This window comes from Rhinolophus sinicus, chromosome 15 (genome assembly GCF_057876585.1).
Source record: "Rhinolophus sinicus isolate RSI-liver-muscle chromosome 15, RSI-T2T, whole genome shotgun sequence".
NCBI classification, from domain to species: domain Eukaryota; kingdom Metazoa; phylum Chordata; class Mammalia; order Chiroptera; family Rhinolophidae; genus Rhinolophus; species Rhinolophus sinicus.
The window spans coordinates 77,029,602-77,056,039 of NC_142515.1; the positions used below are offsets into that span (position 1 = coordinate 77,029,602).

The 26,438-nt window shown below is 42.3% G+C and overlaps 1 protein-coding gene across 1 annotated transcript in view; it reads left to right on the forward strand.

Moving 5' to 3' along the window:
• Nucleotides 1–22,702, forward strand: part of LOC109434058 (putative adhesion G protein-coupled receptor E4P) — a 49,276-nt gene extending 26,574 nt beyond the window's left edge. The window contains 13 exon segments of the mRNA XM_019710740.3: nucleotides 217–369; nucleotides 2,961–2,989; nucleotides 3,811–3,946; nucleotides 4,439–4,546; nucleotides 4,727–4,911; nucleotides 5,495–5,662; nucleotides 7,201–7,395; nucleotides 9,130–9,365; nucleotides 11,282–11,348; nucleotides 11,949–12,040; nucleotides 13,116–13,296; nucleotides 15,290–15,385; nucleotides 17,225–22,702. Coding sequence (XP_019566299.3) covers nucleotides 217–369; nucleotides 2,961–2,989; nucleotides 3,811–3,946; nucleotides 4,439–4,546; nucleotides 4,727–4,911; nucleotides 5,495–5,662; nucleotides 7,201–7,395; nucleotides 9,130–9,365; nucleotides 11,282–11,348; nucleotides 11,949–12,040; nucleotides 13,116–13,296; nucleotides 15,290–15,385; nucleotides 17,225–17,335 — 1,757 coding nt within the window. The 3' untranslated portion in view covers nucleotides 17,336–22,702.
• The last annotated feature ends 3,736 nt before the right edge of the window (nucleotides 22,703–26,438 follow it).

Here is a 26,438-nt window from a genome sequence, read left to right on the forward strand (position 1 = left end):
ACTCCTCTCACTCCATAAAATACATGTAGATATTTTTTATTGGGGTCGTATTGGATTTATAAATTCACTGAAGGAGAACTATCATCATATCGAGTCATCTTATCCAAGAGTGGGTGCTGTTCTGGGTACATTTATGAAGGATGGTGAGATCTATGGGCCATGGAAAACGGTGTTGTTCTACGACAATGAAAAGCGGCATTTTCTCTTGGTTTCCAGATATTGATGAGTGTAACGCCGGGCTTGCAAAGTGCAAGCTGCAATCATATTGTGTAAATGAAATCGGAAGATACTACTGCATCTGTGTCTCAAATATTCCTGTCATCAATTGGCTGGCTAGTTTCTTTAAAGTGAATCATTCCGACTGCTACCGTAAGAACCTCCACTACTCTTTCCACTAAGCTCGAGCAGGGGGTGGGGAAGACTGAGAGTCCCACCAATGTCAGGCCAGGGGAAGAGAGCAGAGATCCCACCCTCCCCTGGTCCTTCATCCCCTTGTTGTCCTTAGTAATCTTTTCCCAAGAGATCTTATTCAAGCCCATGGGATCGGTCACCATCTAGACGGCCCTGCCTCTTTCCCTGGCTTCCAAAATGACATCTTTGATTTTCTACTGGACTTCTCTACTTGATTCTCTCTCACTCACTGTAAATCCCATTTCTACGTCTATCTATCTCTCTATATACTAAAACCCATCAGTTCTTACCAATAGCTCCAATTCAAATCCAACACCAGGGTTTGATCTAGCCTTCCCTCTTTCCTTATTTGTGACTTCTTTCTTCAACATTGAAAAACTTGATTCTCACTTTCCACAACCTATTGACTTATTTGTTCATCCCTAGTATAATTTCGTGTTTTGAGTTAGACAGTTGGATTTGATTTCAGCACTACCACTTACCAGCTGACTTTTGGGTAATGACTAGCTTCTATATGCCTCTCATCTGTGAGTGGGAAGTATAGTAGCACTGACCGGATTAATTACGTGTTGTTGCATAACAAATAACCCTAATGTAAGTGACTTAAAACAACACATATTTATTATCTCGTGGTCTGTGTAGGCCAGGAATTGAGGCATGGCTGACCTGGTCCTCTGCTTCAGGGTTTCTTACAGCTATAATCAGAGTACTGGTCAGGCATGCAGTTTTATCTGAAGGTTTGTCTGCTTCCAAGCTCACTCACATGATGGCTGGCAGGATTCAGCTTTTTGAAAGCTATTGGACTGAAGGCCTCATTTCCTTTCTGGTGACTCATGAGAGGCTGCCCTCCGTTCTTAGCTACATCGGCCTCTAGAATGCTTTATTATAACAAGTGTTGAATGAAAAATAATATCAATTAGGTGTTTTGTCACCAAAAAGGATTTATTTGGGGAAAAGAAAAGGTTGCAACCCGGTGCATGTAGACATGGCAAGTCACATACACACTCTGGGCTGTGTGCCAAGATGGAGGGGTATTTATAGACTAGAAAAGGAAGTGAGAACCATAGCCTTTATTATAACAGACAGTTCTTCCTGTTGGGTTCCCACATGTAGGATTCTCACGATTATGCAGAACGTGAGAACTCCCATGAGCCCTAGCTCCTCCTATAGACCCTCCTGGCTGCTTATGTTCGCTTATAGTTCCAGCTCATCTTTATCGCAAGCACATGAGAATAGCCAGAAAGAGAGTGTGAACAAAACCGAAATCATAGACCTTCATAACCTAGCCTCAGAAGTGACATCCTTTCACTGCTGCTGTATTCTATTGACTAGAAATGAGTCACTGAGTTGAGTCCAGTCAGCGGGAGGAATGAATTCACACACAAGGGGTGAATAAAGGGATGTGAGGCAGGGATCGCTGACAGTCATTTCAGAACCTACTTACCTCCCCTACTGGGTGCAATAACATCCCCCCAGATTCATGTCCACTCATGGAACCTGTGAATGTGATCTTATTTGGAAATAGAGTCTTTGCAGATATAATCAAATCAAGATCAGGACATGTTAGATTAGGGTGGGTCCTCAATCCAATATGACTGGTGTCCCTATAAAAAGAGGGGAATTTGGACATAGGGACACACACACAGAGGGACATGTAAAGACAGAAACATAGATTGGAGTCATGCTGCCGTAAGCCAAGGGACATCAAAAAAGCTAGAAGCAGAAGGACCTTCCCTAAGGCCTTCAGAGGGACCATGGCCCTGCTGACAACTTGATTTTGAACTTTTAGTTTTCAGAACCATGAGAGAATAAATTCCCATTGTTTTAAGCCACGCAGTTTGTGGAACTTTGTTACAGCAGCCTGAGGAAACTGATATGCTTTAACTATGATTATTAAGCCATGTAAAATATTTGGTGCAATGCTAGGCACCTAGGAAGGCTCAATTAATATTAGCTATTATGCTACGTAACTCTGTTCTAGAAACTTCTGTGTTCCTTTAAATGAGATAATGTGTACAAAAGCACTTTGTACATTGTGCTATGTAAACAATGACAGGTATTATTGCTGTTTCTATATTATGAGCTCAATTAATGCCTATTCTTTTGTGGAGCCTTCTCTGCACCCCTAGTATGCTGCGGCCTCTTCTGTATACTCCCGTCATCTTGTTCTATTTATTAACATCTTGGAAACTTGCAATCGCTTAATTATTTATTTGTCATTATTGGCTTAGTGATTTTCCCACCAGACTGCAAACTCTATGAGGGAATTCCCTTTGTTTCTTTGTCAACCTCCAGACATAAGGTTTAGCATTGTGTCTGGCTTTTAGTAGTTGCTCAATAAATACTATTGGCTGAATGATTGAACTGGAAGCCCCATCCTGATTCCCTTTTATTCTCCTGTAGGAGATATCTGGGACTCCTTAGAGGGAAACTAGGATAGGGTGTGGAAGCATCAGGGAAAAACCCAATATGAGGGTACTTGGAAGATAAGACATGAACCAGGGTGCGTTATCTCCCACATTCGATTAAACAACTCCTTTTCTTTCCAGAGAACACTGGTGAGCAGACACAGATTTGGGTGAGTAAGGTGAAGCCAGGTTTGGGAAATAGCTGATTAGTCTTAGCATGGCATTCTCCTGTTCAAATACTACCACAGCACCCTATGACTTTTAGAATACAGCAGTTCTCATGCAGGAGTGACTTTTGTCCTCTGTCCCAGGGCACGATGTCTGGGGCAATGTCTGGGGACATTTTTGGTTGGCAAAACTAGGGTGCTACTGGCATCTAGTGTGTGGAGACCAGGAATGCTGCTAAACATCTTATAAAGCCCAGGACAGCCTCCCACAACCATTATCTGGTGTCAAATGTCATTTAAGAAAATTAAGAAACCCTGAGAAAAGGTTTAATACATCAGCGGTCATTCAAACACTTGCATCAAGCATTTAGAGCCTCATTCCACCCACTCACCACCTCCGACTCCCTATCTGCCTCCATAGGCACTCTGTAGATTCCAGATATCCCATCCTTTAAGCCTTCACTTAGCATAATATCCTCTAGGTCCGTGCATGTTGTCACAAATGGTAAGATTTTATTCTTTTTATGGCCAAGTAATATTCCATTGTATGTATGGATCCCATATTCTTTATCCATTTGTCTTTTGGTTGGAGCATTTAATCCATTTACATTTACAAATATGTTCTCACAAATACAATGGAGCTAAGGATACACCTTTACAGGGATGTGTGTGATAAATGAGAAAACGCTATCAGGCTGATAGCACAGAGCCTGGTAGCACCTTAATAAATGATATTGTCTCCTGGGTTCACCAAACCACTTATGTATCTTCCTGCTTCCTTAAGTTTTCATAAGTCTACCTAATTAGCTTTATTTCTTTGAAAGATAACTCTAAAGAACAATGGAAGCAAAGAGTACATTGCAAAAAAGGCTACCCAACTACTTCAAAGCATGGAGTCAAGCATTTTGAATGAGAGTTTTGTTTCTCCAGGAAAGCATGAAGATCCTGTGCTTGATATAGGTAAGAAACACTGAGTATTTTCCTTATGACCAAGGAATTTTATGAGGGTTATCATTTGTCAGACATTGTGTTTATATAACATGGAGAGAGGTCACTTAAGGGATTCTTCCCAAATACAGAAGATCTGCTCCCAGGTGACTATTTCCTTGGGAATCTTAAATGTTAAGCTTCTCCAGCACGTACTATTTAAATTAGTTTGCCCTTTAAATATTCTACGGTAAAGGTTGAGTTTGCTTGTCCTAGTTCCTGCTCTAGAAAGCATGACTATCTCCTCTCTCCCTCTGAGTTGGGCGGCCAGTGTGTGTTGCTCAGGTCATTTTGACCATTTCATCCTCACCAGGAAGAGACATGAAGGGGAACACCATCTGGTCTACCTTGCATGCAGAAAATGAAATCACCACTAGGGGGTCTTTCAAAGAAGGGAGAACCTCAGCCAACTTCTTTAGGTATTAGAAGTGAGGCGAACAGGACTCACTTTCTCAATGTTTCCAGTGTATGAAACCAAGAGGTGCAATGAGACAAGTGAGAAGACTGTTTTGGAAGCTGGAAATAACACAATGGATCTGAACTGCACTGATGCTTTCAAAGGAAACACAGGAGGTACTGTGTGTAAGATAGAGTTTCTTCACCTTCAAATTCTAGGTTCTGTTGTCTCATTTCTAGGTGACTGGGCCAAGGGGTGGGGACTTGCAAAATTTTCAATTCCAATTCACCAAACTGTAGACCCCCTATAAAATGATTTCCCTTCTGTTTTTTTTGTTTGTTTGTTTTTGTTTTCAGATAAGAGTGTGGTTGCACTTATCGCTTATCGGTCTCTTGGGGATATTCTGAATGGATCCTTTTTTAGTAATACAAGAGGAGCAATGGAAGTGAAGCTGAACTCTCATGTTGTGAGTGGCACCATTGGTATGAAGGAAAAAGTCTATCTGTCTAATCCTGTGTTCCTGACCTTCAAACATACTCAGGTGAGCAAAACCCAGGGCTGGTTCTGTATGCGTTACCTGAAAGGGCAGTATTATCAGGGTCCTGGCAGGGAACCAAATCCAGCTCTGATCATTCAGGATTAAGAGAATCTACAAGAAATATTGAGGCATCCAGAGAAGCTATTATCACATTTAAGCCTAAAAAGGCAGTGGAGGCATGAGCATTATCAAGCCCAGTGAAGGCTGGAGGCATGGAGGAGGGATTGCCCTACTAAAGAGGGAAATAGCCAGCAGCAGAAAAGGTGTCTGGAAGAAATACCTGGCCTCCATCTGCTCTCATTCAATGATATCTCGCCTGTTCCTCTCATTGGTTTTTCCAGTGACAAGCAGCTGGGTAAAGCATTTCATAAAGGTCAATTCCTGGGGCTCTGAGATGACCAGAGCAGGTCAGAATCAATAAAGAATAAAGCCCATAACAAGTGTGGTATAAAACTCTTCCCCATAAGTGTTCCAGACGATGGGGTTTTCTAACCCCAGTTTCCAACCCTGTGCATCCTCAACCAACTTATGAAGTTGAAATAATAAAACCAGAAAGAGAACCACTTTCATGCTACTCTCTTTTCAGCCTGGTGGTGTGAGAGCAAAACATTTGTGTGTCCACTGGGAAGGATCGGAGGATGGAGGCAGCTGGTCAACAGAGGGCTGCACTCACGTAGCCAGCAATGATTCTTACACCAAATGCAAGTGCTTCCACCTTTCCAGCTTTGCTGTCCTCATGGCTCTTGCTCCTAAGGTACCAAGATTCATGGTCCCCTCCTGTGAATCTGAGTGTGTCCAGGAAATTGTGAGGTCATCCTCTCTGTGTCTTAGAAAAAGACTAAGATAAGGAGTCAAGAGGAAGTAGCTTACTTGAGAGGTAGTTCTAGGAAGCACCAGCAGGGGACTAGGGAAGTGAAATGGGAAAAGGACAGGAGCTATGCAGAGAGCGTTATCAAGCCAGTTACCCCATGTGTAACTGGAGCTTAATTCCCTCTGAAGGTTTCTGAGAGTCAATGTAATTCACTCTAACTGAATAGCGAGAAAGCTGGGGTATTTATACACCACCTCCCTTTAGTCATTAGTTGAAAGCTGCATCCAGGGGACAATCAATTCTCTGACACTTCCATGGGCATGGGCAGAATGCGCTCAAGCTAAGGGAGGAAGCCCTCAGACATTGGGAAGTTGGGTTATCAACCCCTATAGTGGAAATGTCCAAGGTGATCTGGGATCAAAAGCATTTGTCCCTCTGCAAGAGAGAGTTACAGCTAAAGCTTCTGGTCAGACCAGAGGAAGGCAACTGACTGACACCAATGAAAAGCACAGCCCCCTGAAACTCCCAAGTCCTGACCACGTCTAGGATAATTCAAATTAAAAAAAAATTATCTAACTTTCTCCCCTTTTTGGTTCCCATTTATTGAATAGTTACTGTATGACAACGTCTATGTTGCATACTTAAATGTAGGGCCTCATTTTAATCATTCAAATATGAGTGCTTCCATATGTCAGGTGCTATTCTAGGCACTGCAAATGCATCAGGGAACAACAAGGCAGATAAAGAAATCCTAGCATTCCTGGAGACTAATTTTGAGTGCTATGTCATCCAACAGGATCACCAGCCACATATGGCTGGCTACTGAGCATTTGAAATGTGGCTAGTGTGACTGAAAAACAAAATTCTTAATTTTATTTAATTTTAATTTATTTAAGGGAAGAAGCAGTGTAAAACATTTTCCTATCAAATACAACTTTATTTTTCAGTAGGACTACCTTTCACTTTCACCACTGAAAATATAACATCTGAATTGAGCCGTGTTGTAAATGTAAAATATCCACTGGATTTCAAAGGCTTAATATGGGAAAAAAAGAATATCGTATATCTCATTGATAATTGTTTTACATTTATTGTAATTTGAATAGATTACATTTTTATTATGTTATTATGTTGACTATATTATATCCAACATGTTGAACTAAAAATACTTTGAACATAAACTATTAAAATAATTTGACCAGTTTCTTTTTACATTTTAGAAATATGGCTACTAGAAAATTTAAATTACACATGGCTCGCATATTTCTATTGGACAGCACTAATCTAGTGGTTTCAGTTTTTCAACAGCCCTGTGTGGTAAATGAGCTTATGTCCCCATGTTGAAGATGGGGACACCACATCTCAGAGAGGTTAAGTCCCTGATCTGAGGGGCTGAACTGGAAAGCTCATCTGACTCCCCATCAGGAATGTAAGTGCACAGTTGGAGACTATGACAGATTCCTCCCTTTGATGACTCATAGGCAGATGGCGCCCTGGCTGTGATCACCTACGTGGGGCTGAGCCTGTCTCTACTGTGCCTCCTACTGGCGGCCCTCACCTTCCTCCTGTGCCGACCCATCCAGAACATCGGCACCTCCCTCCACTTGCAGCTCTCCATCTGCCTCTTCCTGGCTGACCTGGTCTTCCTCACGGGGTTTAAGCAAACTGAACCTAAGGTAGGTGATTTAACTAAATTACTTCATTGTCATAAACAAATCTACCCATTTTGTCTGGAGGAAAGATGGGGAAAGAGACAGTAATTAGCAGGAAGAAAAAGCAAGAGTTCTCATTTCAGCTCTCCTCCTGTATAACTTTGACAAGACCTGTACTTTCTGAGGGGCAATTTAGCAAAGCAATTAAGAGTCAGCGTGACAGTAATAGGTAGGGTTACCATACCTACTGTAACAAATGAATTCCAAAATGTCAGTGGCTTATCACACGAACAGTTAACTTTTCCTTATATATCAGTAAAGGATGAGAAAACAGGTTTAAAGAGTGTCTATCTTCCAACCTCAGGCTGATGGAAGGTCTTCTATCACCCATCTACAACTTCCAAGGTCTTCCTGGGGTCCATTTGATTTTAGTTAACTGGAAAGAGAAAAAAAGCATTGTGGAGTCCCATGAGGGAGGTTTACATGGGCCACCTCAGGAAGTGGTGCTTATTACTTCCTCTCACATTCCATTGGCTAGAACTCCCATCACATGGTCACACCTAATCGCAAGAGTGCCGGAACATGTAATCTCTGGCTGGGAAGTCATGTCCTTGTGACAAATCTGTATTCTAGAATTGAGGCATGGAGGGAGGTTTGAGTTTTTGGTGGACAGTGTCTTTGCTACATAGTCTGCACTTGAATCTCAATTCTCCATCCTACTCATTATATGATCTTATTGAAGTGACTCCCCCTTTTTAAACTTCTTCTCTAAAACAGGGGCCTCATTATAGGGCTCTAGTAAGAGCAAACATAGTCTGGACTCATCACGCAGAGGACAATGTGAGCTTTTCTTTTCATCATGATCATGATTGTCAGCACATCCAGGAATAATTGGAGCTAGATGTTCTCCAAAGCTCCTTTTAACCCTAAAATACTATGGTCTCACAACCAGTGGATTATGAAAACACTATTATTTTTCCTAAAATGCAGCAGAGTGCTATGGTTAAGAGTAAGTATGGTCTCTGCAGACATTTTGGGTTTCAAAGTCATTTTTATTTTTTACTAGCTCTGTGATCTTGGGTGACATTTTAACCTCTCTGGGCCACAGTTTCCGCATTTTAAAATGGGCTAATGTTGGCTAACGACAGTGCTCAGGCCAATTCTGACTCACCATCTGTTTCTGTAAATAAATTTTTTTTGAAACGATGACTGCTGATGTCCGAGGGCTGCAGAAGATGGATATCCCAGCTCAAGCAGAGAGAAAATTCTTTCTTCCTCCATCTTTTTGTTCTATTCAGGCTCTTCATGGATTGGATTATGCCCATTCTTATTGGTGAGGGCTGTCTTCTTTACTCATCTACTAATTCAAATGCCAATCCCTTCCAGAAACACACCCAGACATAAGATTTCACTGCTATCTGGGCATCCTTTAGCCCAGTCAAGTTGACACATAAAATTAACCATCACACTCACCCAAAGCGCAAGAGCAATGAAGTATTTCTTTACCAACACTCATCCATCATGGATTTGAGGGCTGCTCCCCTGGCATTCATTCCTTGGCATGTCTGGCCTGCTCCCCTGCATTGGGTAAGCCAACTTCCATAGCCAGGAAAAGCCCCCAGAAAAGGTGTTTCCCCAGGCAAAATGTCACAAGTATTAGAATTGAAATTCCAGCATCCAGGAAATGGTAAGTGCTGAGGATAGAATCAGGTATAAACGACATCAGCACTACCTTTCTAACTCTTCTCTCCCCTGCAGGTGCTGTGCTCCGTCATTGCAGGTGTGCTTCACTACCTCTACCTGGCTGCCTTCACCTGGATGTTCTTCGAAGGGCTGCACCTCTTCCTCACCGTCAGGAACCTCAGGGTGGCCAACTACACCAGCACAGGCAAATTCAAGAAGAGGTTCATGTACCCTTTGGGCTATGGGATTCCAGCTCTGATTGTGGCTGTGTCTGCATCCGTAGGACACAAAAATTATGGAACACATTCTCAGTAAGCATGATGAGTGCGTTTAAGGTGGAAGTGTTGTCCAAGCCAATACATGATTTGAAATCAAAATACGTTTCTTTAAAAATCCATTTTCCTATTGTGAATGATACTTCAAACCAGTCCTTCCTTAAGCCTGAATTCTATATTCTCTTAGGAATGCCTAGAGCTGTGGTTCTCAGCATTTTGGGGGTTGGGTCTCTTTGAGTATTTTGATGACATCCAGGGCCTATTTCCCCAGACAAATGTATGTGCACACAAAATTTTGAACACAACTTCATGAAATTCAGGGGCAAAAAAGCAAATCCATGACCCCACATTAAGCACCTATGGGCTCTGTGTTCTGCAGGATTCTGAAAGAGTAGGTTGAGCAGGTTGACGTTAATCTTCAAAATGTAAAGGATAACAATAGTGACAAATCTCGAAGGCCTGTGATGCATCAGCGATAGTGCTTTCTATATGCAGTATCTCATCTCTCATCAAGTGGGCATTGTTTATCACCTCATGCACAGGACATCTGGGCCTTAGTGCATCGAATAAACTCTGTCAAGGTCACATCTGAAAAGAGAGTAAGTCAGAATTCCCAAGACAGTGTTCTTAATAGCCATGTTTTGCTGCCTCACTAAAGAAGTTTGCAAAACTCTGCAAAGTTAGTTGAAGAAGTTAGTATTTTGGCAATGGGACTTGGGTTAGGAAGTAGGTGTGCGTGTGCTAAAACATCATGTAAGAGGCTGTCCTTCTTGAAGTCAAAAAGATGCCCTGTCTCTAAATTTGAACCTATGTCCTGCCAGAATGATTCTGGAGATGATAGGGTAGATCAGGGGTTGGCAAACTTTCTATAAAGGGCCAGATAGTAACCATATTTTATCTTTGCAGGCCATGAGGTCTTTGTGGCAATGCCTCAAATTGCCCTTGTGATATGAAAGCAGCCAAGTCATAGACAATATGTAAATGAATGAGTGTGGCTGTGTTTTAATAAAACTGTATTTATAAAAACAAGAGGTGGAGTGGATTTGTCCTGTGGGCCATAGTTTGCAACCCTTGGAATAGAACTAAGCATGGGAGCTTTTCAGTCCACTGAGTGTTGGCGGTTGCTTGTTAGTTTTGCCAGTTTCATCGTGCCAGATCCCCTTTCAGAATAAGTTACACTACCTCTGCCAACATAAGCCATGACAGAACGCAAACTCTTTTGGCAAAAGAATCCTTGCTACATGGAATATACTTAATTAATATTGGTATTTGTATAGATTGTTAAATTATTATTTTTACTCTCTTTCTTATTATAGTAGTTATTATTATTAGGACACCTACATTTATTGAGCCTTTACTCTTTGCCAGGAACTGTATCAAAACAGTGTAAAAACACTGTGCACGTAATGTCACTTAATCTTTTCTATATGAGGAAAACTTCGATGAAAGAAATCAAAGAAGATTCAAATAAATGAAGAGATAGTCCATGTTCATGGATAGGAAGACTCCGTATTGTCAAGAAGATATTTCTTCTCAATTTGACCTATAGAGTCAATGCATTCACAATCAAAATCCCAGGAAATTATTTTGTAGATACTGATAAACTGATTCTAATGTCTACAGGAGAGGCACAGACCCAGAATAGCTAACACAATATCGAAGGAGAAGGACAAAACCAGAGGATTGACCCTATCTGGCTTCAAGACTTGGTAGACAGCCACAGTAATCATTTAATCTTTTCAATAATTCTGTTGGTCCTCTTTTACACTTGGGGAAACTGAGGCTCAGAGCACATGGCTTGTGTCAGATGAACACCCATGTCCGAATCCACTTAAAATCCAGGTCTGAACTAAATAGCTCTTGGCACTGCTCAGATCTTGCTACAGGAGCCTGAATTAAAGCCCTTTGTCTGCTGAGAAATAAGCAGTTAATCCTTATCTTTCTCTCAACAGCTGTTGGCTCAAGCTTGATGAAGGGTTCCTCTGGAGCTTCATGGGGCCAGTGGCCATCATTATCTTGGTAGGTGACCATTGATGGTTATTTATTATTGTGTCTGTCCTGGGTTGGCCAAGCATAGGGAGAGTGTTCCTTATCTGTTAAAGTGGAAATGAGATAAAGATAAAAAATATATATATAGCCTAATGTGATCAACCCCTCTTACTGGAAATATTGTCTGCATGTCTCCTTCCCTGGCATCCCCTCAGCTCATTGGTTGCTTTGGTATATTGTTACCCTCTACTGGGCATTCTTTTAAAAATTCTACATTCATTTATTCAATAAATATTTAGCAAGTATCTACTCTGCATGGAGTGACAAGTTTTCCTGCTGGCCAGAGACTTTGCATTTACATCCATTGTCCTGGTATAGATATTAATAGCACCTTTTCACTTTCAAGGTGTCTTGGTTTGAGTGATAATTACATAATCACCCTAATCAAGCACCCAGTGCCACAGGTTATATACTGTGTGCAGTTCAGACCAGAGCATATGTCCACACCATCCTTATGAAGCCTGTATCTTTGGGGAAAAGATTCTTAGATCCACGTCTAGTTGGGTTGCATGACATGGCCTCAAAAAAAAAAAAAAAATTCCAATTCAATTTTCTATGTTGTTTACACAGATAAACTTGATATTCTACTTCCAAATTCTGTGGATTTTGAGAAACAAACTTTCATCCCTCAATAAAGAAGTTTCCACCATTCAGGACACCAGGTAAGAAGGTACCAGAATCAGTGGTATTTACAGATTTTCCTACAGGACCACTCTGCCTGGGAAAGAAAAACCCACACAAAAATATGATATAAAATTTCCTGGTACTAGATAAAGGACAACTTATAGAGCAAGCAAAAACTACGGTGATTTAAGGTACTCCCTCCTCTCTTTATTCTACAACTATTCATTTGGTGCCTCCGTTGTGCAGCATACTCTTCATATAAAATTTATTCTAAGAGTATCAACATTATCCTTTTGTCCTCTGAGAGCCCACCCCCTTCTGGACTCCATTCTCCTTGGTTGTGGAAACTCAAGTCTCACTGTTGCTGATCTAAATTATTAAAAATAATGATGACAACAACTAATAATAGGAACTTAGTAGATGCTGGGCATTTCCAAGATTATTTACTGAATGCCCATGACTCCAACCTCTGTGTGGGCACTGCTAACGTCCCCATTGACAAGAGGACAAAGTGTTCACCTTGCCCAAATGTGGATAAGAACCTTGCATTGGTGAGTCATGTGGACAAAACTTACAGGAATTTCTGTCCAACTTCAGACCCTGGCTTTGATCTCGTCTACTTAGGAGACCAACCTAACATCTCTTAGCCTCAATTTCTTTGATCCTGGAGGATCAGTGTGTCACCCTTCTCGGTGTTTCCCCAAACCTAGTCACATGTGCGCGCACACACACACACACACACACACACACACACACACACACCAGCTCTCCCAGCCCATGGCCATCAACAAACCTATTCCAGAAAGTTTTTGTTTGAAGAAATCCAATGCTGTGTTATGTTCTGAAATCATGATATCATCATCATCCACATTTTTCAATACAAATTTCTGGAAAGCACTTTCCAAAAAACCTTCCAATAAGTCTAGGTAAAAGACTGCAGGAAAATCATTTCCAAGAGTAGGAAAAAGTGTTATTCACAGAGGCAGTGATTGAAAACATGGATTCTGCCTCATCCTCAAGCTACGTAACTTTGTGGGAGCCACTTGACCACATGAGGTTGTCATGAAATTTCAATGATAAACGGTAGCTAATATTACTTTTTTTCCTTTCCAGAGTCATGACATTTAAAGCCATTGCTCAGCTGTTTATCCTGGGCTGTCCATGGGGCCTTGGATATTTTATGGTTGATGCAGTTGGGGAGACAGTCAGATCAATCATTGCCTACTTGTTCACCACCATCAATGTCCTGCAGGGGGTTTTTCTCTTTGTGGTGTACTGTCTCCTTAATCGCCAGGTAAAGCTAATTATTTTGTCTCTGAGCCTTATTGAATATTGTTCATTTCTCATCCTTCTCTGACCTTTTATATGTTGAGGTTGCTTTGATTCGGAGAAGATTTAGGTGCTGCTTGGGTTTGCGCTGTGTTCTGGGTTTCATTAGCATAATACAATTTAGCAGTTGATCATATCTCTTAAGAGCACGCATTCATCTGCTCGGGCTGCCGTAACAAAATAACAGAGGCTGTGTGTGTGGCTTAGACAACAGAAATTGATCTTCTCATAATTCTGGAGCCTGGAATTCTGAGGTCAGGGTGCCACTACAGTCGGGTTCTGATGAGGGTTCTCATGTTACCTGGAAGACGGCCACCTTCTCACTGTGTCCTCACATGGGAGAGAGAGTAAGAGAGAGCTTTTATGTTTCTTTTTATAAAGACACTAAATCTATTGGATCAGGGTTCTACCCTATGACCTATTTAAGCTTAATTACTTGCATAAAGATCATATTTCCAAATACAGTCACATTGGGGGTTTAGAAATTTAATTATGAATTTGGGGGGGGGGGTGGATATAATTCAGTTCATAGCATGTCAGGATAAAGTATATTATGCTGCAGTAACAAATAGCCCCTCCTCCTCTAATTTCAGTGGCTTCCAACAACCAAGATTCATTTATTGCTCATGCTGCTAGCTGTAGTGTGAGCCACATTGTGTTCCTTCTGGGGTGTAGGCCGAAGGGACAGCCCCTACATATGCATAGAACATAGGTGTTCTTACGGCAGAAGGAAGGCCGATCATGGCACAGTGTAGCTTAGCTCTTTTTCATTGGCCAAAGCAAAGCAAGTCAAGTGGCCAAATATGAACTCATCTGAGAGAGGATGAAAAATCCTTCTGTAGTGAGGTGCAGTACATGGAGGGGCGCTGGAATATTTGGCAAAATCTACCACAAACTCAGAGAGACTTCATCTCTATTCCCAGTTTTTCCACTGAGTGGATTGCTGTGTGGACTTGGGCAGGCTGCTTCTCTCTCTGAGCCTTGATTTTCTCATCCAAAGATGTAGCAGTACCTGCCTCACGGGGCTAAGAATTGAATGAGATAATTCAGTACAAACCGCCTAGCACCGTGCTTGGCATCTACCATATTTCAATGAAGGTCATTATTACAGTGTTACTCTTTATAGAAGGATGCAAATGGTTTTCCTGGCTTTGTTCCTTTGCTCGTGAGTGGAACTACCAGCAATTAAGATGCAAGTGGCAAAAAGATTATCCTAACACTTGGTGAATTTCTCTTTCATCTGTTAGTGCCTCCTTAATGCTTGGCAGTCTTCACACACAGAAGTAAAATACAACCTAAGTGTTTTGGTGAATGAATGTTGAGTATTAAATATTCAAATGTCTTTTTTAGAACATGTGAAGGAGGTTAAAGGAAAGCAATGCATGGAATCACAGTGGGTAGTTCGGTGTCAGGGTCTGGAGTAAGAGTGACAAGGTTTTGAATGCTGGCTGTGTGACTTTAGATGAGTCACTATACCTCCAAGAGCCTCAATTGCTTCATCTTTAATAGAGGGTATGAGAAGCACCTTCCTGATAGGATTTATGTTGGGATTAAATGATACATTGTGTATAAAGTGCATTGAACATAGTCAGTTTTCAATGAATGGTGAACTTCATCATCACCGTCACCATCACCACCTTCATTATTTCATCATTACCCTCATTATCATCACCATCATCACCATCATCACATCACCATCATCATCACCATCATTGCCATATATAGAGTCTTGACATAAATGGCCCTTGACATTTCGTAAATACCTTTTCTACAACTGAGGAAGTTGAATTTAAATAAAATAAATCAACATGAACATGGCCAAGGTTATACAGAAAGCCAAAGAAAGAGCTGTAAAGAGCAGGGCTTGGCATTTATAATTTTAGTCTCCTATTTTAGGGTCCTCTCTTCTGAACCAAGCTCTGGAGGTAACACGAGCTCTATATACCTCAAACTTTTAGGTGCGAATGGAATACAAGAAGTGGTTTAGGAGGATGCAGAAAGGGGTTGAAACCGAAACCACTGAGGTCTCTCACTCTACTACCCACACTAAAGTGGTAAGACCAGCTTCTCTTCAATGCCGTGTACTTGTCTGAACCCAACCTCTTGTGCTATCAGGAGCTTCCTGGTTCCTTGCTCTGAAAGAAAAGAGAAATTATATTGCTTTTGCATTATGCAGCTGAAGAGAGAAGAGGTATACTTTGTTTTTCTCTCTCTTTCTCTTTCTGTCATCCCTCCCTTTTTCTCTCCCTTTCTTCCTTCCCTTTCCCATTCTTTACTTAGCAGCCAGAGTGGCAGTTAAATATGCAAATCAGATTATTTTACTCCATCACTTTTAGAACCAAACTGAACCTCCTTATCATCACCGAAATCTGGCCCCACACCCTGCTCAGTTATGTTGGCTCCTTTTCATTCCCGGACCTTCCCAAGCTCAGTCCTGTTTCAGGCCTACCACACCACCTGGTTTCCTGCAGGCCTTTCTTCTCCCCCTGCCATTACAGTTCACACTTCAGCTGTAACATCACCTCTTAGAAAGGTTTTCCCTAACCACTCATTCTATGATAGTCTCACTCACTGTCTATCACTACATTCTATTTTCATGCTCTGTATGTGTGTGTCATTGTAGGATATTTATATCAAATACTTCAAAGTGTTTGCTTTTGGTCAATCTCCACCCTCTGTAAGTTTCACGGTTTTGGCCACTATTGTTTTCCTTTTGCCTAGAGCAATGCCCGGCCCACTGAAATGGTGGACTTAATTTGTTGAGTTCTAAATTTGGTGTTTAAGGGTGAGAAAAACTGAAGCTGGGAAAGCTCAAATGGCTTGCTTAAAGCTATTTAGCCAGTTAGAGGAATTCAAACCCAGGTCTGTTTTCCTCCAAAAGTTGACAACTTTCCTTGGTTGTCACCAGAATTCTTTATCCCTTCAGATCAATAACTTCTGGGATCCGCTGAGCATAGGACACCCAGTTTCACATAGAAGACAGTTCTGTTTAGTGGCTGCCAACTGTGTCCTACTGCAGTATTTTTAAAGTATATGTCACTGGTCATCCCTTTGGCCAAAACCACCAATGGTCAAAGGATATGTCAACCTGAACTGTGTAAATGAAACACGTGTGGTCACCAAATGTTGCATAGTAGAATCTATAGCATGGATTCTGGGGTTCACCAGATCAGAGTTTGACTCTTTCAGGTTCTTTCTGGGAGATGCTGAGTGAGTAGTTATGCCCTCTCTGAGCCTCAATTCATTCATCATTGAAATGTGTGATTGATCGAGGGTCAAAACAATGTCCACAAAGCACTTTGCTCTCCTTTGAACCATAGCAACACTACTTTTTATTCATTCCTAATGACCAAGAGTCAATTATATATAATACCTCGACAATAATTATAATCCCCTATCTTTGATCAGCACTTTACATTCTAAAAAGCACACATTCAACTTTAAAATCTTCATTAATCCACTGTAGCATTTCAGTGATCTTTCACTGTTGTGTTTAAATGGAGCCAAAGCACCGGGGTTCAAACCCTAACTCCACCACTTCCAGGCTGTGTGACCTTGCACCAGCCACTTATATTGTCTGTGCCTCAGTTTCTTCATCCTTACACTGGTGATAATAGTATCTCATAATGAGAATTAAATGAGGTCATGGATGTTAAGTGCTTAGCATTGCACCTGGCACACAAGAAACACCCTGCAAATAATTGTGAAAAGATAAAATTAATGAAAAGACGGCCTATAATAGGATTGGGGGGGTGGAGCTGTAGAGTTAGATATTCAACTTTGGAGCTTAGAGAAATTCGAGCTTGTCAGCTCCAAGCATGCTACACTTTTTAGTTCGTTTCTGAGGTGTTGATTTCTTACCAGCTTTTCTCCACGTTGTCTCCCCCTAGTAGGAGGCATTGGAGAAGTCCTCGGAAACCTTCCACAGAAGACACACGGTGTCTGTTCATCCACAGCCTCGGACTCATCTTGTCACTGTTTTGTGGCAAAGAACAGAAAACTGAGCTGCTTGTGGATGGCCCCTCTCTATGTAGAGTCATGTATGAATTGGACAAATGCCACCATCTGTCATCTTTCCTGTGAAAATGAGTCCTGACTCATTCCCCTATTTTGGCTTCTAGCTCCATAGAAAGAAAGGGGCACATGGGAGACTTTTTAGACCTGGATTCCAGTATTGTATGCCACGTGCAATTAATTTCTAGGAATCCTTTTTTGTTTGCTTGTTTGTTTGTTAGTCTATTTTTCTTAGTTTCAGGTGTACAAAACAAGATAATGATTAGATATTTACATACCTCACAAAGTGGTAACCCCAACAAGTCTGCTATCCATTTGATACCATACATAGTTATTATAATACTATTGGCTATATTCCCTTTGCTGTAGTTTAAATCCTGTGACTGTGTGTGCGTGTGTGTGTGTGTGTGTGTGTGTGTGTGTGTGTGTGTATTATAGTTGAAATTCAGTATTAGTTTCAGGTGTGCAGTGCAGTCGTTAGGCATTTATATAACCTATGAAGTGATCTCCCCGATAAGCCCAGTATGCATCTGACACCTTACATAATCTTTCCTATATTATTGATTATATTCCTCATACTGTATTTCACATCCCCATGAAAATTTTGTAACTACCCATTTGTACTTTCCAATCCCTTCACCTTTCTCACCCATCCCCCAACCACCCTCCCATCTAGCAACCATCAGTTTGTTCCCTGTATGTATGAGTCTATTTCTGTTTTGTTTGTTTGTTTATCTAGGAATCCTTTTTAATGAGGAGGGAAATGCTTGGATTTTCTTCTTCCAGATGTTGCCACCTTGCCTGACTAATTCAGCTCACAATCCCTCTCTGGCTTCTCTGTTGCATTTTATGCTTCTGAAGATCTTGCATCACTCAACATTTGCATAATTCAATAATTCCCACATAAATAGATATAAAAAGTGGATTGCATTCTTACAATGCAAAAACTCACCACCATCTCTGCTTAGCAGTGCATTGTCACCGGGAAGGAGCTTGTGGTCAGGTCACCAGTGCTTTCCAGTTTTCTTTGCCTGATGACCTTTTTAAACCTACTCATAAACCCAGGTTAAAAATAATTTTCTTTTCTTAGTGTCATCTTGAACATGTCCTAATGTGAATGCTCCTAAAACAGCATGGCTTATCACAGTGGTGGTTTGGCCTTATTCGTTTTGTTTTACTCTTTCTAAATTCTTTTTCAAAGTTAGATTTTAGGTGTGTTTTTCAGCACTAGAATTAATAAATGCATGGGTGACTTTGTTACCCACCAACATTTTAAAAACAATTAAAAATTATAACAACAGTAAATGTTAAAATGGCAACCAAGGGTCACCGTAATTCATTTGAAGAGCTTTGGTATGTGATTTTGGGTTGTGGACAAAGGATTGTGTCCTTTTTCTGCTTAACCAGCTCCAATGTCTCCTCTTCACAGTAGCAATATAACCAGAGTATACGATTCACTGCACCAGCTGGCTTTAAAATTTTGTGATTACCTTCGAAAAGTTAAAATTTAGGGAGCATCACATGGCATTTTTATATCATGCAATTTCAAATTTACAGAAGTAAACTTGCATAAAATGGAGACTTTTTTAGGAGGACAACTTGGCACTAACTATACAAATTTACTATGTGCGTAATCCTTTTATTTAAAAATTCCATTGCTAGGAATTTATCCCAGGGATATTGTGATACGTCTAATTTATAAATACATGGTGATCTGATGTATAAATTCAAGGTGATGTGATGTATTCCATCACCCTGGATTATTGTCTGTGATGGGCTGAACAGAGGAAAAGGAGCATTTTGTATGCAAACATGTGACCTTAAACCTGTAAATACATTTACAAGTTCATTAGGCTGCCATGCTCAGAGAAGACAAGCTCTCATGGCTTACTCCTGCCTGCCAGCAAACACTGGAAAACAACAGCATTAGTCTCCCTGAGTCTCTCCGGCATGTACTGGACCATTTCATGTATGCCACGAAGTCACCATGACTCCCTTCACTGCTTAGGATAAAGAACATCCATGCGCAAAGCAGTCGGGAGCAAACAGTGGCAAGAGACCAAAAAAGACTGACCAAATCCTGGGAATAAGGTAGCACAGAGCTTTTGTTAGCTCTCATTGTCACTTTGTGGGTCAATTCACTGATTGTTTATTAACTTGCTGAATGAGAATAAATGTGTGTGGCAAGCAACCAGTGGCTCAGTTTTCTTGGTTGTGTCAACATGCAGTAAAGAAGAAAACTAACTATTCAATGCAAACAGCTCAATGGTGATACAGCACGGCTGTGAGAACATGAGAATAGCACTGCTGAGGAACAGTTCGATAGTGTTACAGCTGAATTGTGAAGCAACACAACAGTGAGGCAGCTCCACTCTGCTTCCTGCTCTGCTGAGGCTTATTTGATGTTTCCAGCCAGGGAAACACAAGCTGCAGTCTCAGGGGAAAGGGGAAAGTGCACTCTCAGAGCCAGAGGGGAGCTGACTTAGATAGACAGAAGTCCCCGCCCCTGGTCCCTGATTGGTCCATCTTCATGCAAATGAGGACTCCCATTGGTCAGAATGGAGCCCCTCTGATTGTTCAGTGAAAATGTTGATGGGGATTTAGCTGCAAAGCTCCTACTAGACAGGAAAAGTCTCAGTCCTATTATTGGTTGAAATACAACTCCAGGAAGTCCTTTACAAGGGCTGGCTCAGAGGGCAGGAGCACAGTGCAGGCAGACAGTTCAGTGCAGGCTTCTCCCTGAAGCACAACTTGCATGAAAGGCACCTGTTTAGAAATGGCTGCTAGGCTTTTTTTCTTAATTTGATTCCCGTTAGCCACCAGGAGCCCTTCCTAATAGGTATTGTCTTTCTCAGGGTCCACACTTGCCTCTTCATATTGACACTTTGAACTGGCTCTTTGCTACCATCCAGGCCAAAACTCCAAAGAGCTCACATACTAATAATTGGTGTCTAGTTTAAATAAAACAGATTCGTTCACAAAAGTTCATTAGCATATTGATGCCTCGTTTTCCATTCCACTGTTTCTATTCCATTGTTTATAATGGGAACAAGGTATCAATCCATCAGGATTGTTTCAGTGATTTATGATACACCCATAGAATGTAATAAGTAATATGCAGTCAACTTTTTAAAATGAGGCATATTTTATGTGCTGTTATGAAAAGATCTCCAAGATATATGTGTCTTGTGCAAAAAGCAGTGTGCAGTTCAGTGAGTACAGTATAATCTCTTTTCTGTTAAACAGGTTTGTAAGTACTGTGTTTCCCCAAAAATAAGACCTAATTGGAAAATAAGCCCTCGCATGATTTTTCAGGATGCTTGTAATATAAAATAAGCCCAACTGTATTTCCCCGTAAATAAGACTGAGTCTTATATTAATTTTTGCCCCAAAAGACACATTATGGCTTATTTTATATTACGAGCATCCTGGGAAATCATGCTAGGGCTCATTTTCCGGTTAGGTCTTATTTTGGGGGAAACACTGTAGACAAATGTTATAGGGTCACATCCCTAATAAAAGGATTGAGTGAATTCAAGAGAAATCATCTCTTTTCTCCAAATAGATAAAATGACAGAAAATATATTCCAAATATATATTCAAAAGAAAACCCACGTTAAAAAACAAAATAATCATCTCTTTGAACTGGAAATGGAAGTATGATGGCTGGGGGGTGGGGGGGGTGGCTGAAACCACAGGGACAGGAAAAAGCAGCTGCCAGGAACGAGCTCCTGAAAGAAAAATACAGCCTTCCTGGGCAGTCGATAAATCTTTGTGTTTAAGTTCCACTAATGTGGCTGTTATTCTCCAGTCGGAGACAGTTGCAAAAAGACAATAAACAAGCCAAATATTCTCAGTGCTGCAGGTTGGCACCTCCCTATTCAGTACTTGCCCCCCACACCTTCACCTCAATATGAAAGCTGCCTTCGTTTTTTTCCTGCCTCTCTCATCCATTTGCATTCTACCTCCTTCAGGAACGCTTTTCTTTCTTTTTAAAAATTCAGTTTGTTGAGGTAATACTGGTTGATAACATTATATAATTTTCAGGTGTTTAAGATTGGCATTCAACATCTATGTACTCTATTGCATGCTCACGACCCAAAATCTAATTTCCTTCTGTTACCATATATTTGATTGTTTTTACACTCTTCATCCATCCTCTCCCCACCACCTTCCCCTCAGTAACCACCATTCTGTTGTCTGTATCCATGAGTTTTGTTTTGTTTGTTCGTTCATTGCTTTTTGTTTTATATCCCACATAGGAGTGAAATCATATGGTTCTTGTCCTTTTCCATCCAGGTTGTTGCAAATGGCACTATTTCATCTTTTCTATGGCTGAGTAGCATTCTATTATATACATGTACCACATCTTCTTTATCCAATCATCCATCAAGGACACTTAGGTTGTTTCCATGTCTTGGCTATTGTGAATAGTGCTGCAATGACCATATCTTTACAAATAAATGTTTTCAAAATTTTCAGCTAGATACCCAGAAGAGGGATTGCTGGGTCATATGGTAGCTTATTCTTAACTTTTTGAGGACCGTCCGTACTGTTTTCCATAGTGGCTGCACCAGTTTATGTTCCCACCAGCAGCAGTATATGAGGAAGAAACCTTTTCTTATTCCAATCCTCAATGAAATCCATCTCCTTTACTATATTATGGACTGTATGACATGACTTACATTTCACAAGTGATGGTGTGTGTGTTTGTGAATTGTGCCTCCTGAATGATAAATTTCTCGAAGGTAAGAATGACAGAGATGATACATGAAATGTTCTTGCCTCCATTTTTCAAGTTCTGCACTACTGACATTTAGGGCTGGATGATTCTTGGTTGTGGGGGAGCTATCCTGTGCTGTAGAATGTTGAGCAGCGTCCCTGGCCTCCGCCCACTAGATGCCAGTAACACCTTCCCACCAATCATGACAACCAAAACTGTCTCCAGACATTGCCACCTGGGAACTAAAATGCTCCAGTTGAGAATTACTAGTCTAGGAATTCGTTTGTGTTTGACTCCCAAGTGGCAGTGATAACTACAGACTGATGGGGTGATTTAGAACAAAGTAACGGGGAAAAACAATAGCACTGCAATATGCAGTTGACAGGACCAGACCCAATTCCAATTTTCAGGGCTTAAAATTTTGTAATAGTAACATAAGTTGTAATAGTAACATAAGTTGCTAACATTTAACTTTTTCTTACCTAGGCAGTGACTGAATTCTACCTTGAGTTTTCTCTGAACTGCTATGGGACCAGGTATCCTAAAATGTCACTAGAGACAAGGAAATCCAATGGGGTGGGGAGAAACGTACTGTTATCAGCTGTTGAACGTTTAATAAAACATATTCTAAGCATTCTCCATCTTCTGTTTCTTTTATTACATTGTACCCAGCATTATGCGTGGATCAATAGATGCTTAACAAATATTCATTAAATAAGTGGGTGAGGGGAGTTTATGTAAACTCATGGGTTTTATTTTACATCTAATTTGAACATAGACCTTCATGTGGTATGGGAAATGAATAGGGGATAAATTGGGGTGCTCCCAGATCCCTGAATTTGGGGACATATTCCTTAAGAAGATGACTGGAAACCTGGGAGAGACCCCTGGCAATGAAGCTTGCACAAGGAAGAGACGCTAATTCTACAGGTCTGTGACCTCAATAAGCCCAGAAAAAAAGCAGGCTTCAAAGTAAAATATTTCATGTATAACTGCAGTGAAGGATCCTTCCAGAAATAATGGTGGGCATCCAAAGCAACTCCTGAAGAAGTCCTTTGAGGTCACCCAGCTGTTCCAGGAACTGAATTATCGACGAGAATGTGGTCAGGCATGTTCTCTAGACTCAGAGGTGTTGGTGCGTGTGGGCACACCTTCCATGTTGTCTGCCCAGCCCTCCTCTGGGAGTGCCCACCCCACTATGGCAGAGACCATTGCCCACCCCTCTGTGGCAGAGACCGCTCACCAGAACCCACTTCTGCTTCTTCTACATGATATATACTATTGCCTAGAAGCCACAGTGAGGGCCGGCCTGGTGGCTCCAGTGGTTGGAGCACGGTGCTCCTAACTCCGCGGTCACCAGTTGGATTCCCACAGTGAGCTACGCCCTCTACAGCTAAGATTGTGAACAACACCTCTCCCCGGAGCTGGCTGTGAGCAGCCAGAGGTTGACATGAGCTGCTGCCGGCTGCTGTGGGCTACCGTGTTCTGGTTGATTCGCCGTGAGCTGCTGTGAGTGGCCGATCGGTGACCAACTGCCTCAGCCCGGGGGGAGCGCAAGGGTCATAATACCAGCATGGGCCAGGGAGCTGTGTCCTACACAACTAGACTGAGAAACAACAGCTTGAACCAGAGTGGGGGTAGGGGGTAGGGGGTTGGGGGTGCAGGGTGGGGGGTGGAGGCAGAAGAAGGGGGGGGGGATAAAAAGAAGCCACAGTGATATAGTCATTTATAAACTATTTGGTCTTCACCCACAATTCCTGGCTCACAACTCCCCAAATCCTTAGCATTTCCTAAGTGGTGAGAATGAGGATGGTGACTTTTGTTGTTAAGGAGGTGAGTTTTGGACTCCACCCAAGGGTAGTGGCTGGTTGCCAGGAGAACCAACCATGTAATTAGAGGTTTGGAACTTTCAGTCCCACCCCCTGATTTCCGCGGAGGGAAGGGGGCTGGAGATTGAGTTCAATCACCAATGGCCAAAGACCGTAGTCATGCATGATTATGTAATGAAGCCTCCATAAAACCCAGGAGGCCAATTGCTTTACGCTCTTTTCAGAGAGCGTCTGGTTTGGTGAAGGCAAGAAGGTGCTGGGAGAGTGGTACGCCCCTCCCCACACATCTGGCCCTGTGCATCGCTTCCATCTGACTATTTCTGAGTTATGTCCTTTTCTAATAAACCAGTGATCTAGTAAGTAAATTGTTGCTCTGAGTTCTGTGAGCCACTCTAGCAAATTAATCAAACCCAAGGAGAGGGTTGTGCAACCTCTGATTTACAGCCAGTTGTTCAGAAGCACAGGTAAGAACCTGGACTTAGGGTTGGCATTCTGAGTTAGAGGGGTCATTGGAAGTTCCAGTCTACGGCCAGGTGGTCAGAAGCACAGAGAGCCTGGGCTTGCGGCTGGCTACTGAAATGTGTGTGTGTGTGTAGGGCGCTGGGGGCAGTCTTGTAGCAGTGGACCCTTAATCTGTGGAATCTGATGCCATCTCCAGGTAGATCGTGTCAGAATTGAGTCGAATTCTTGGGGGAACTCTACTAGTGTGGGGGAACCCCACCATGTTGGAATTGGGTCTGGGAACTTTTTCAGTCCTGCACTTGGGTTAGCACTCCAGAGGAGAGGAAATAAAGCGAAGAGATCTCTAGACTGGGGTTCTTAAATGTTCTTCTATTGCATCCCAGAATATTTTGAGTCTGATTTTTTTTTTTTAAAGTGAGTCTTCTCTCTGCAAAAATACATATAGGAAGTGAATCAGTTTTGGATGCTTTCAGCACCAGCAATAGACAAACACACTGATCCCTCTGGCTGCTCCAAGTGTGGCTGTGGGGACAGAGCCAGGAGTGCAGTTTCCAGGCTCTTGGCCCCACGTGGAAAGGTGCTGGCTCAGGTAGTAAATGGCCATCAATGGTGGTTGGATGGCCATCAGCTGTGGCTAGTTGGCCGTCAGCGGTAACCAGTGAGCCATTGGCCACTAATATAACGGCCGTGGCTACACTAGCAGAAAATGGGGGCTAGCAAGAAGATGGTGGTTGAGCTAGCAAGAGCGGATTGCAGTTAGCAAGTGGGGTTGGTTGGCAGAGAGAAGTGGACGGCAGGTTGTGGATTGTGTGGCTCCTGCTTCCTGTGTCTCCAACCCAGCTGCCAGCGAGACTATAGTGACTCCCCTATCTATGGCTCCGTGGGTGTTCCTTTTTGGCCTCACCATGTCCTGCGTTCTTATGTGAGGAGTAGGACCAGAGACCCCACATGCCACCCTGCATGACAGTGGCCCAATAATCGGCATCAAATTTATTCCAAATGCAGAATCTTGGGCCTAATCCCAGATCCAGTGAACCAGACTCTACATTTTAAGAAGATCTCCAGGTGATGCAATGCACATTCAGCTTTGAGAAACCTGGTCTGTGGCTCCACAGCATCAGCGTCACCTGGGAGCTTGTTAGAGATGCAAATCTCACATGCCACCTGATAATCCCCAGGGACTCAGCCTCCTTGAAGGTGGCGCCAGGAGTCTGATGTAACAGACCCTACAGGTGATTTTCCTGCTTTCCCTAACCTTTGATTTTAACAGTTCGTGGTCAGTGCCACAGTCAGTTCCTGGCCTTGTTGGGGCAGGGAAAGAACATTGTCGTGCGGGAGACCCTGCTCGCTGCGCCATGTGTCGTGTGGGGCATCCAGCGGGGTCTCTGCTCCTGCTCCCCACATAAGAACGCAGGATATGGTGAGGCCAAAAAGGAACACCCACGGAGCCATAAGTAGGGGAGTCATACCACTATAGTCTCGCTGGCGGCATCCGCCTCTCTGCAATCCGCTCTTGTTAGCTCAGCCACCATCTTCTTGCTAGCCCCACATTTTCTTGCTAGCGTAGCCACAGCTGTTATATTAGTGGCCAATGGCTCACTGGTTACAGCTGACGGCCAACTAGCCACAGCTGATGGCCATCCAATCACAGTTGATGGCCATTTACTACCTGAGCCAGTACCTTTCTATGTGAGGCCGAGAGCCTGGAAACTGCACTGTTGGCTCTGTCCCCACAACACAGAGTCTCCATCTCCTGAAGGACCTCTGTTACTCCCTCTGGAGTAGCACAGTGTTCCCTTCATGTTGATGTGAACCTCAAATTTATTACTTAGGAAACAGACGAAATGCTTTATCTCCAACCCACGGTATAGCACCAGCTTCATTTAGCTGATGGGGAAATCCATCCATTGTCGAGCAGGAAGCAGAGGTTGGCAGCAGGGCATCTGTAACGGGGGTCTGGCTGGTATGAGGGAGCGGTCAGATAGGGAGCGTGATAGTCCCAGTTCTACCAGGAAGCGAGCCCTTAGAGGCCAAGGAATTAAGAAATAGGAAAGTCTGATGTGTGTATATGTCTAGGTA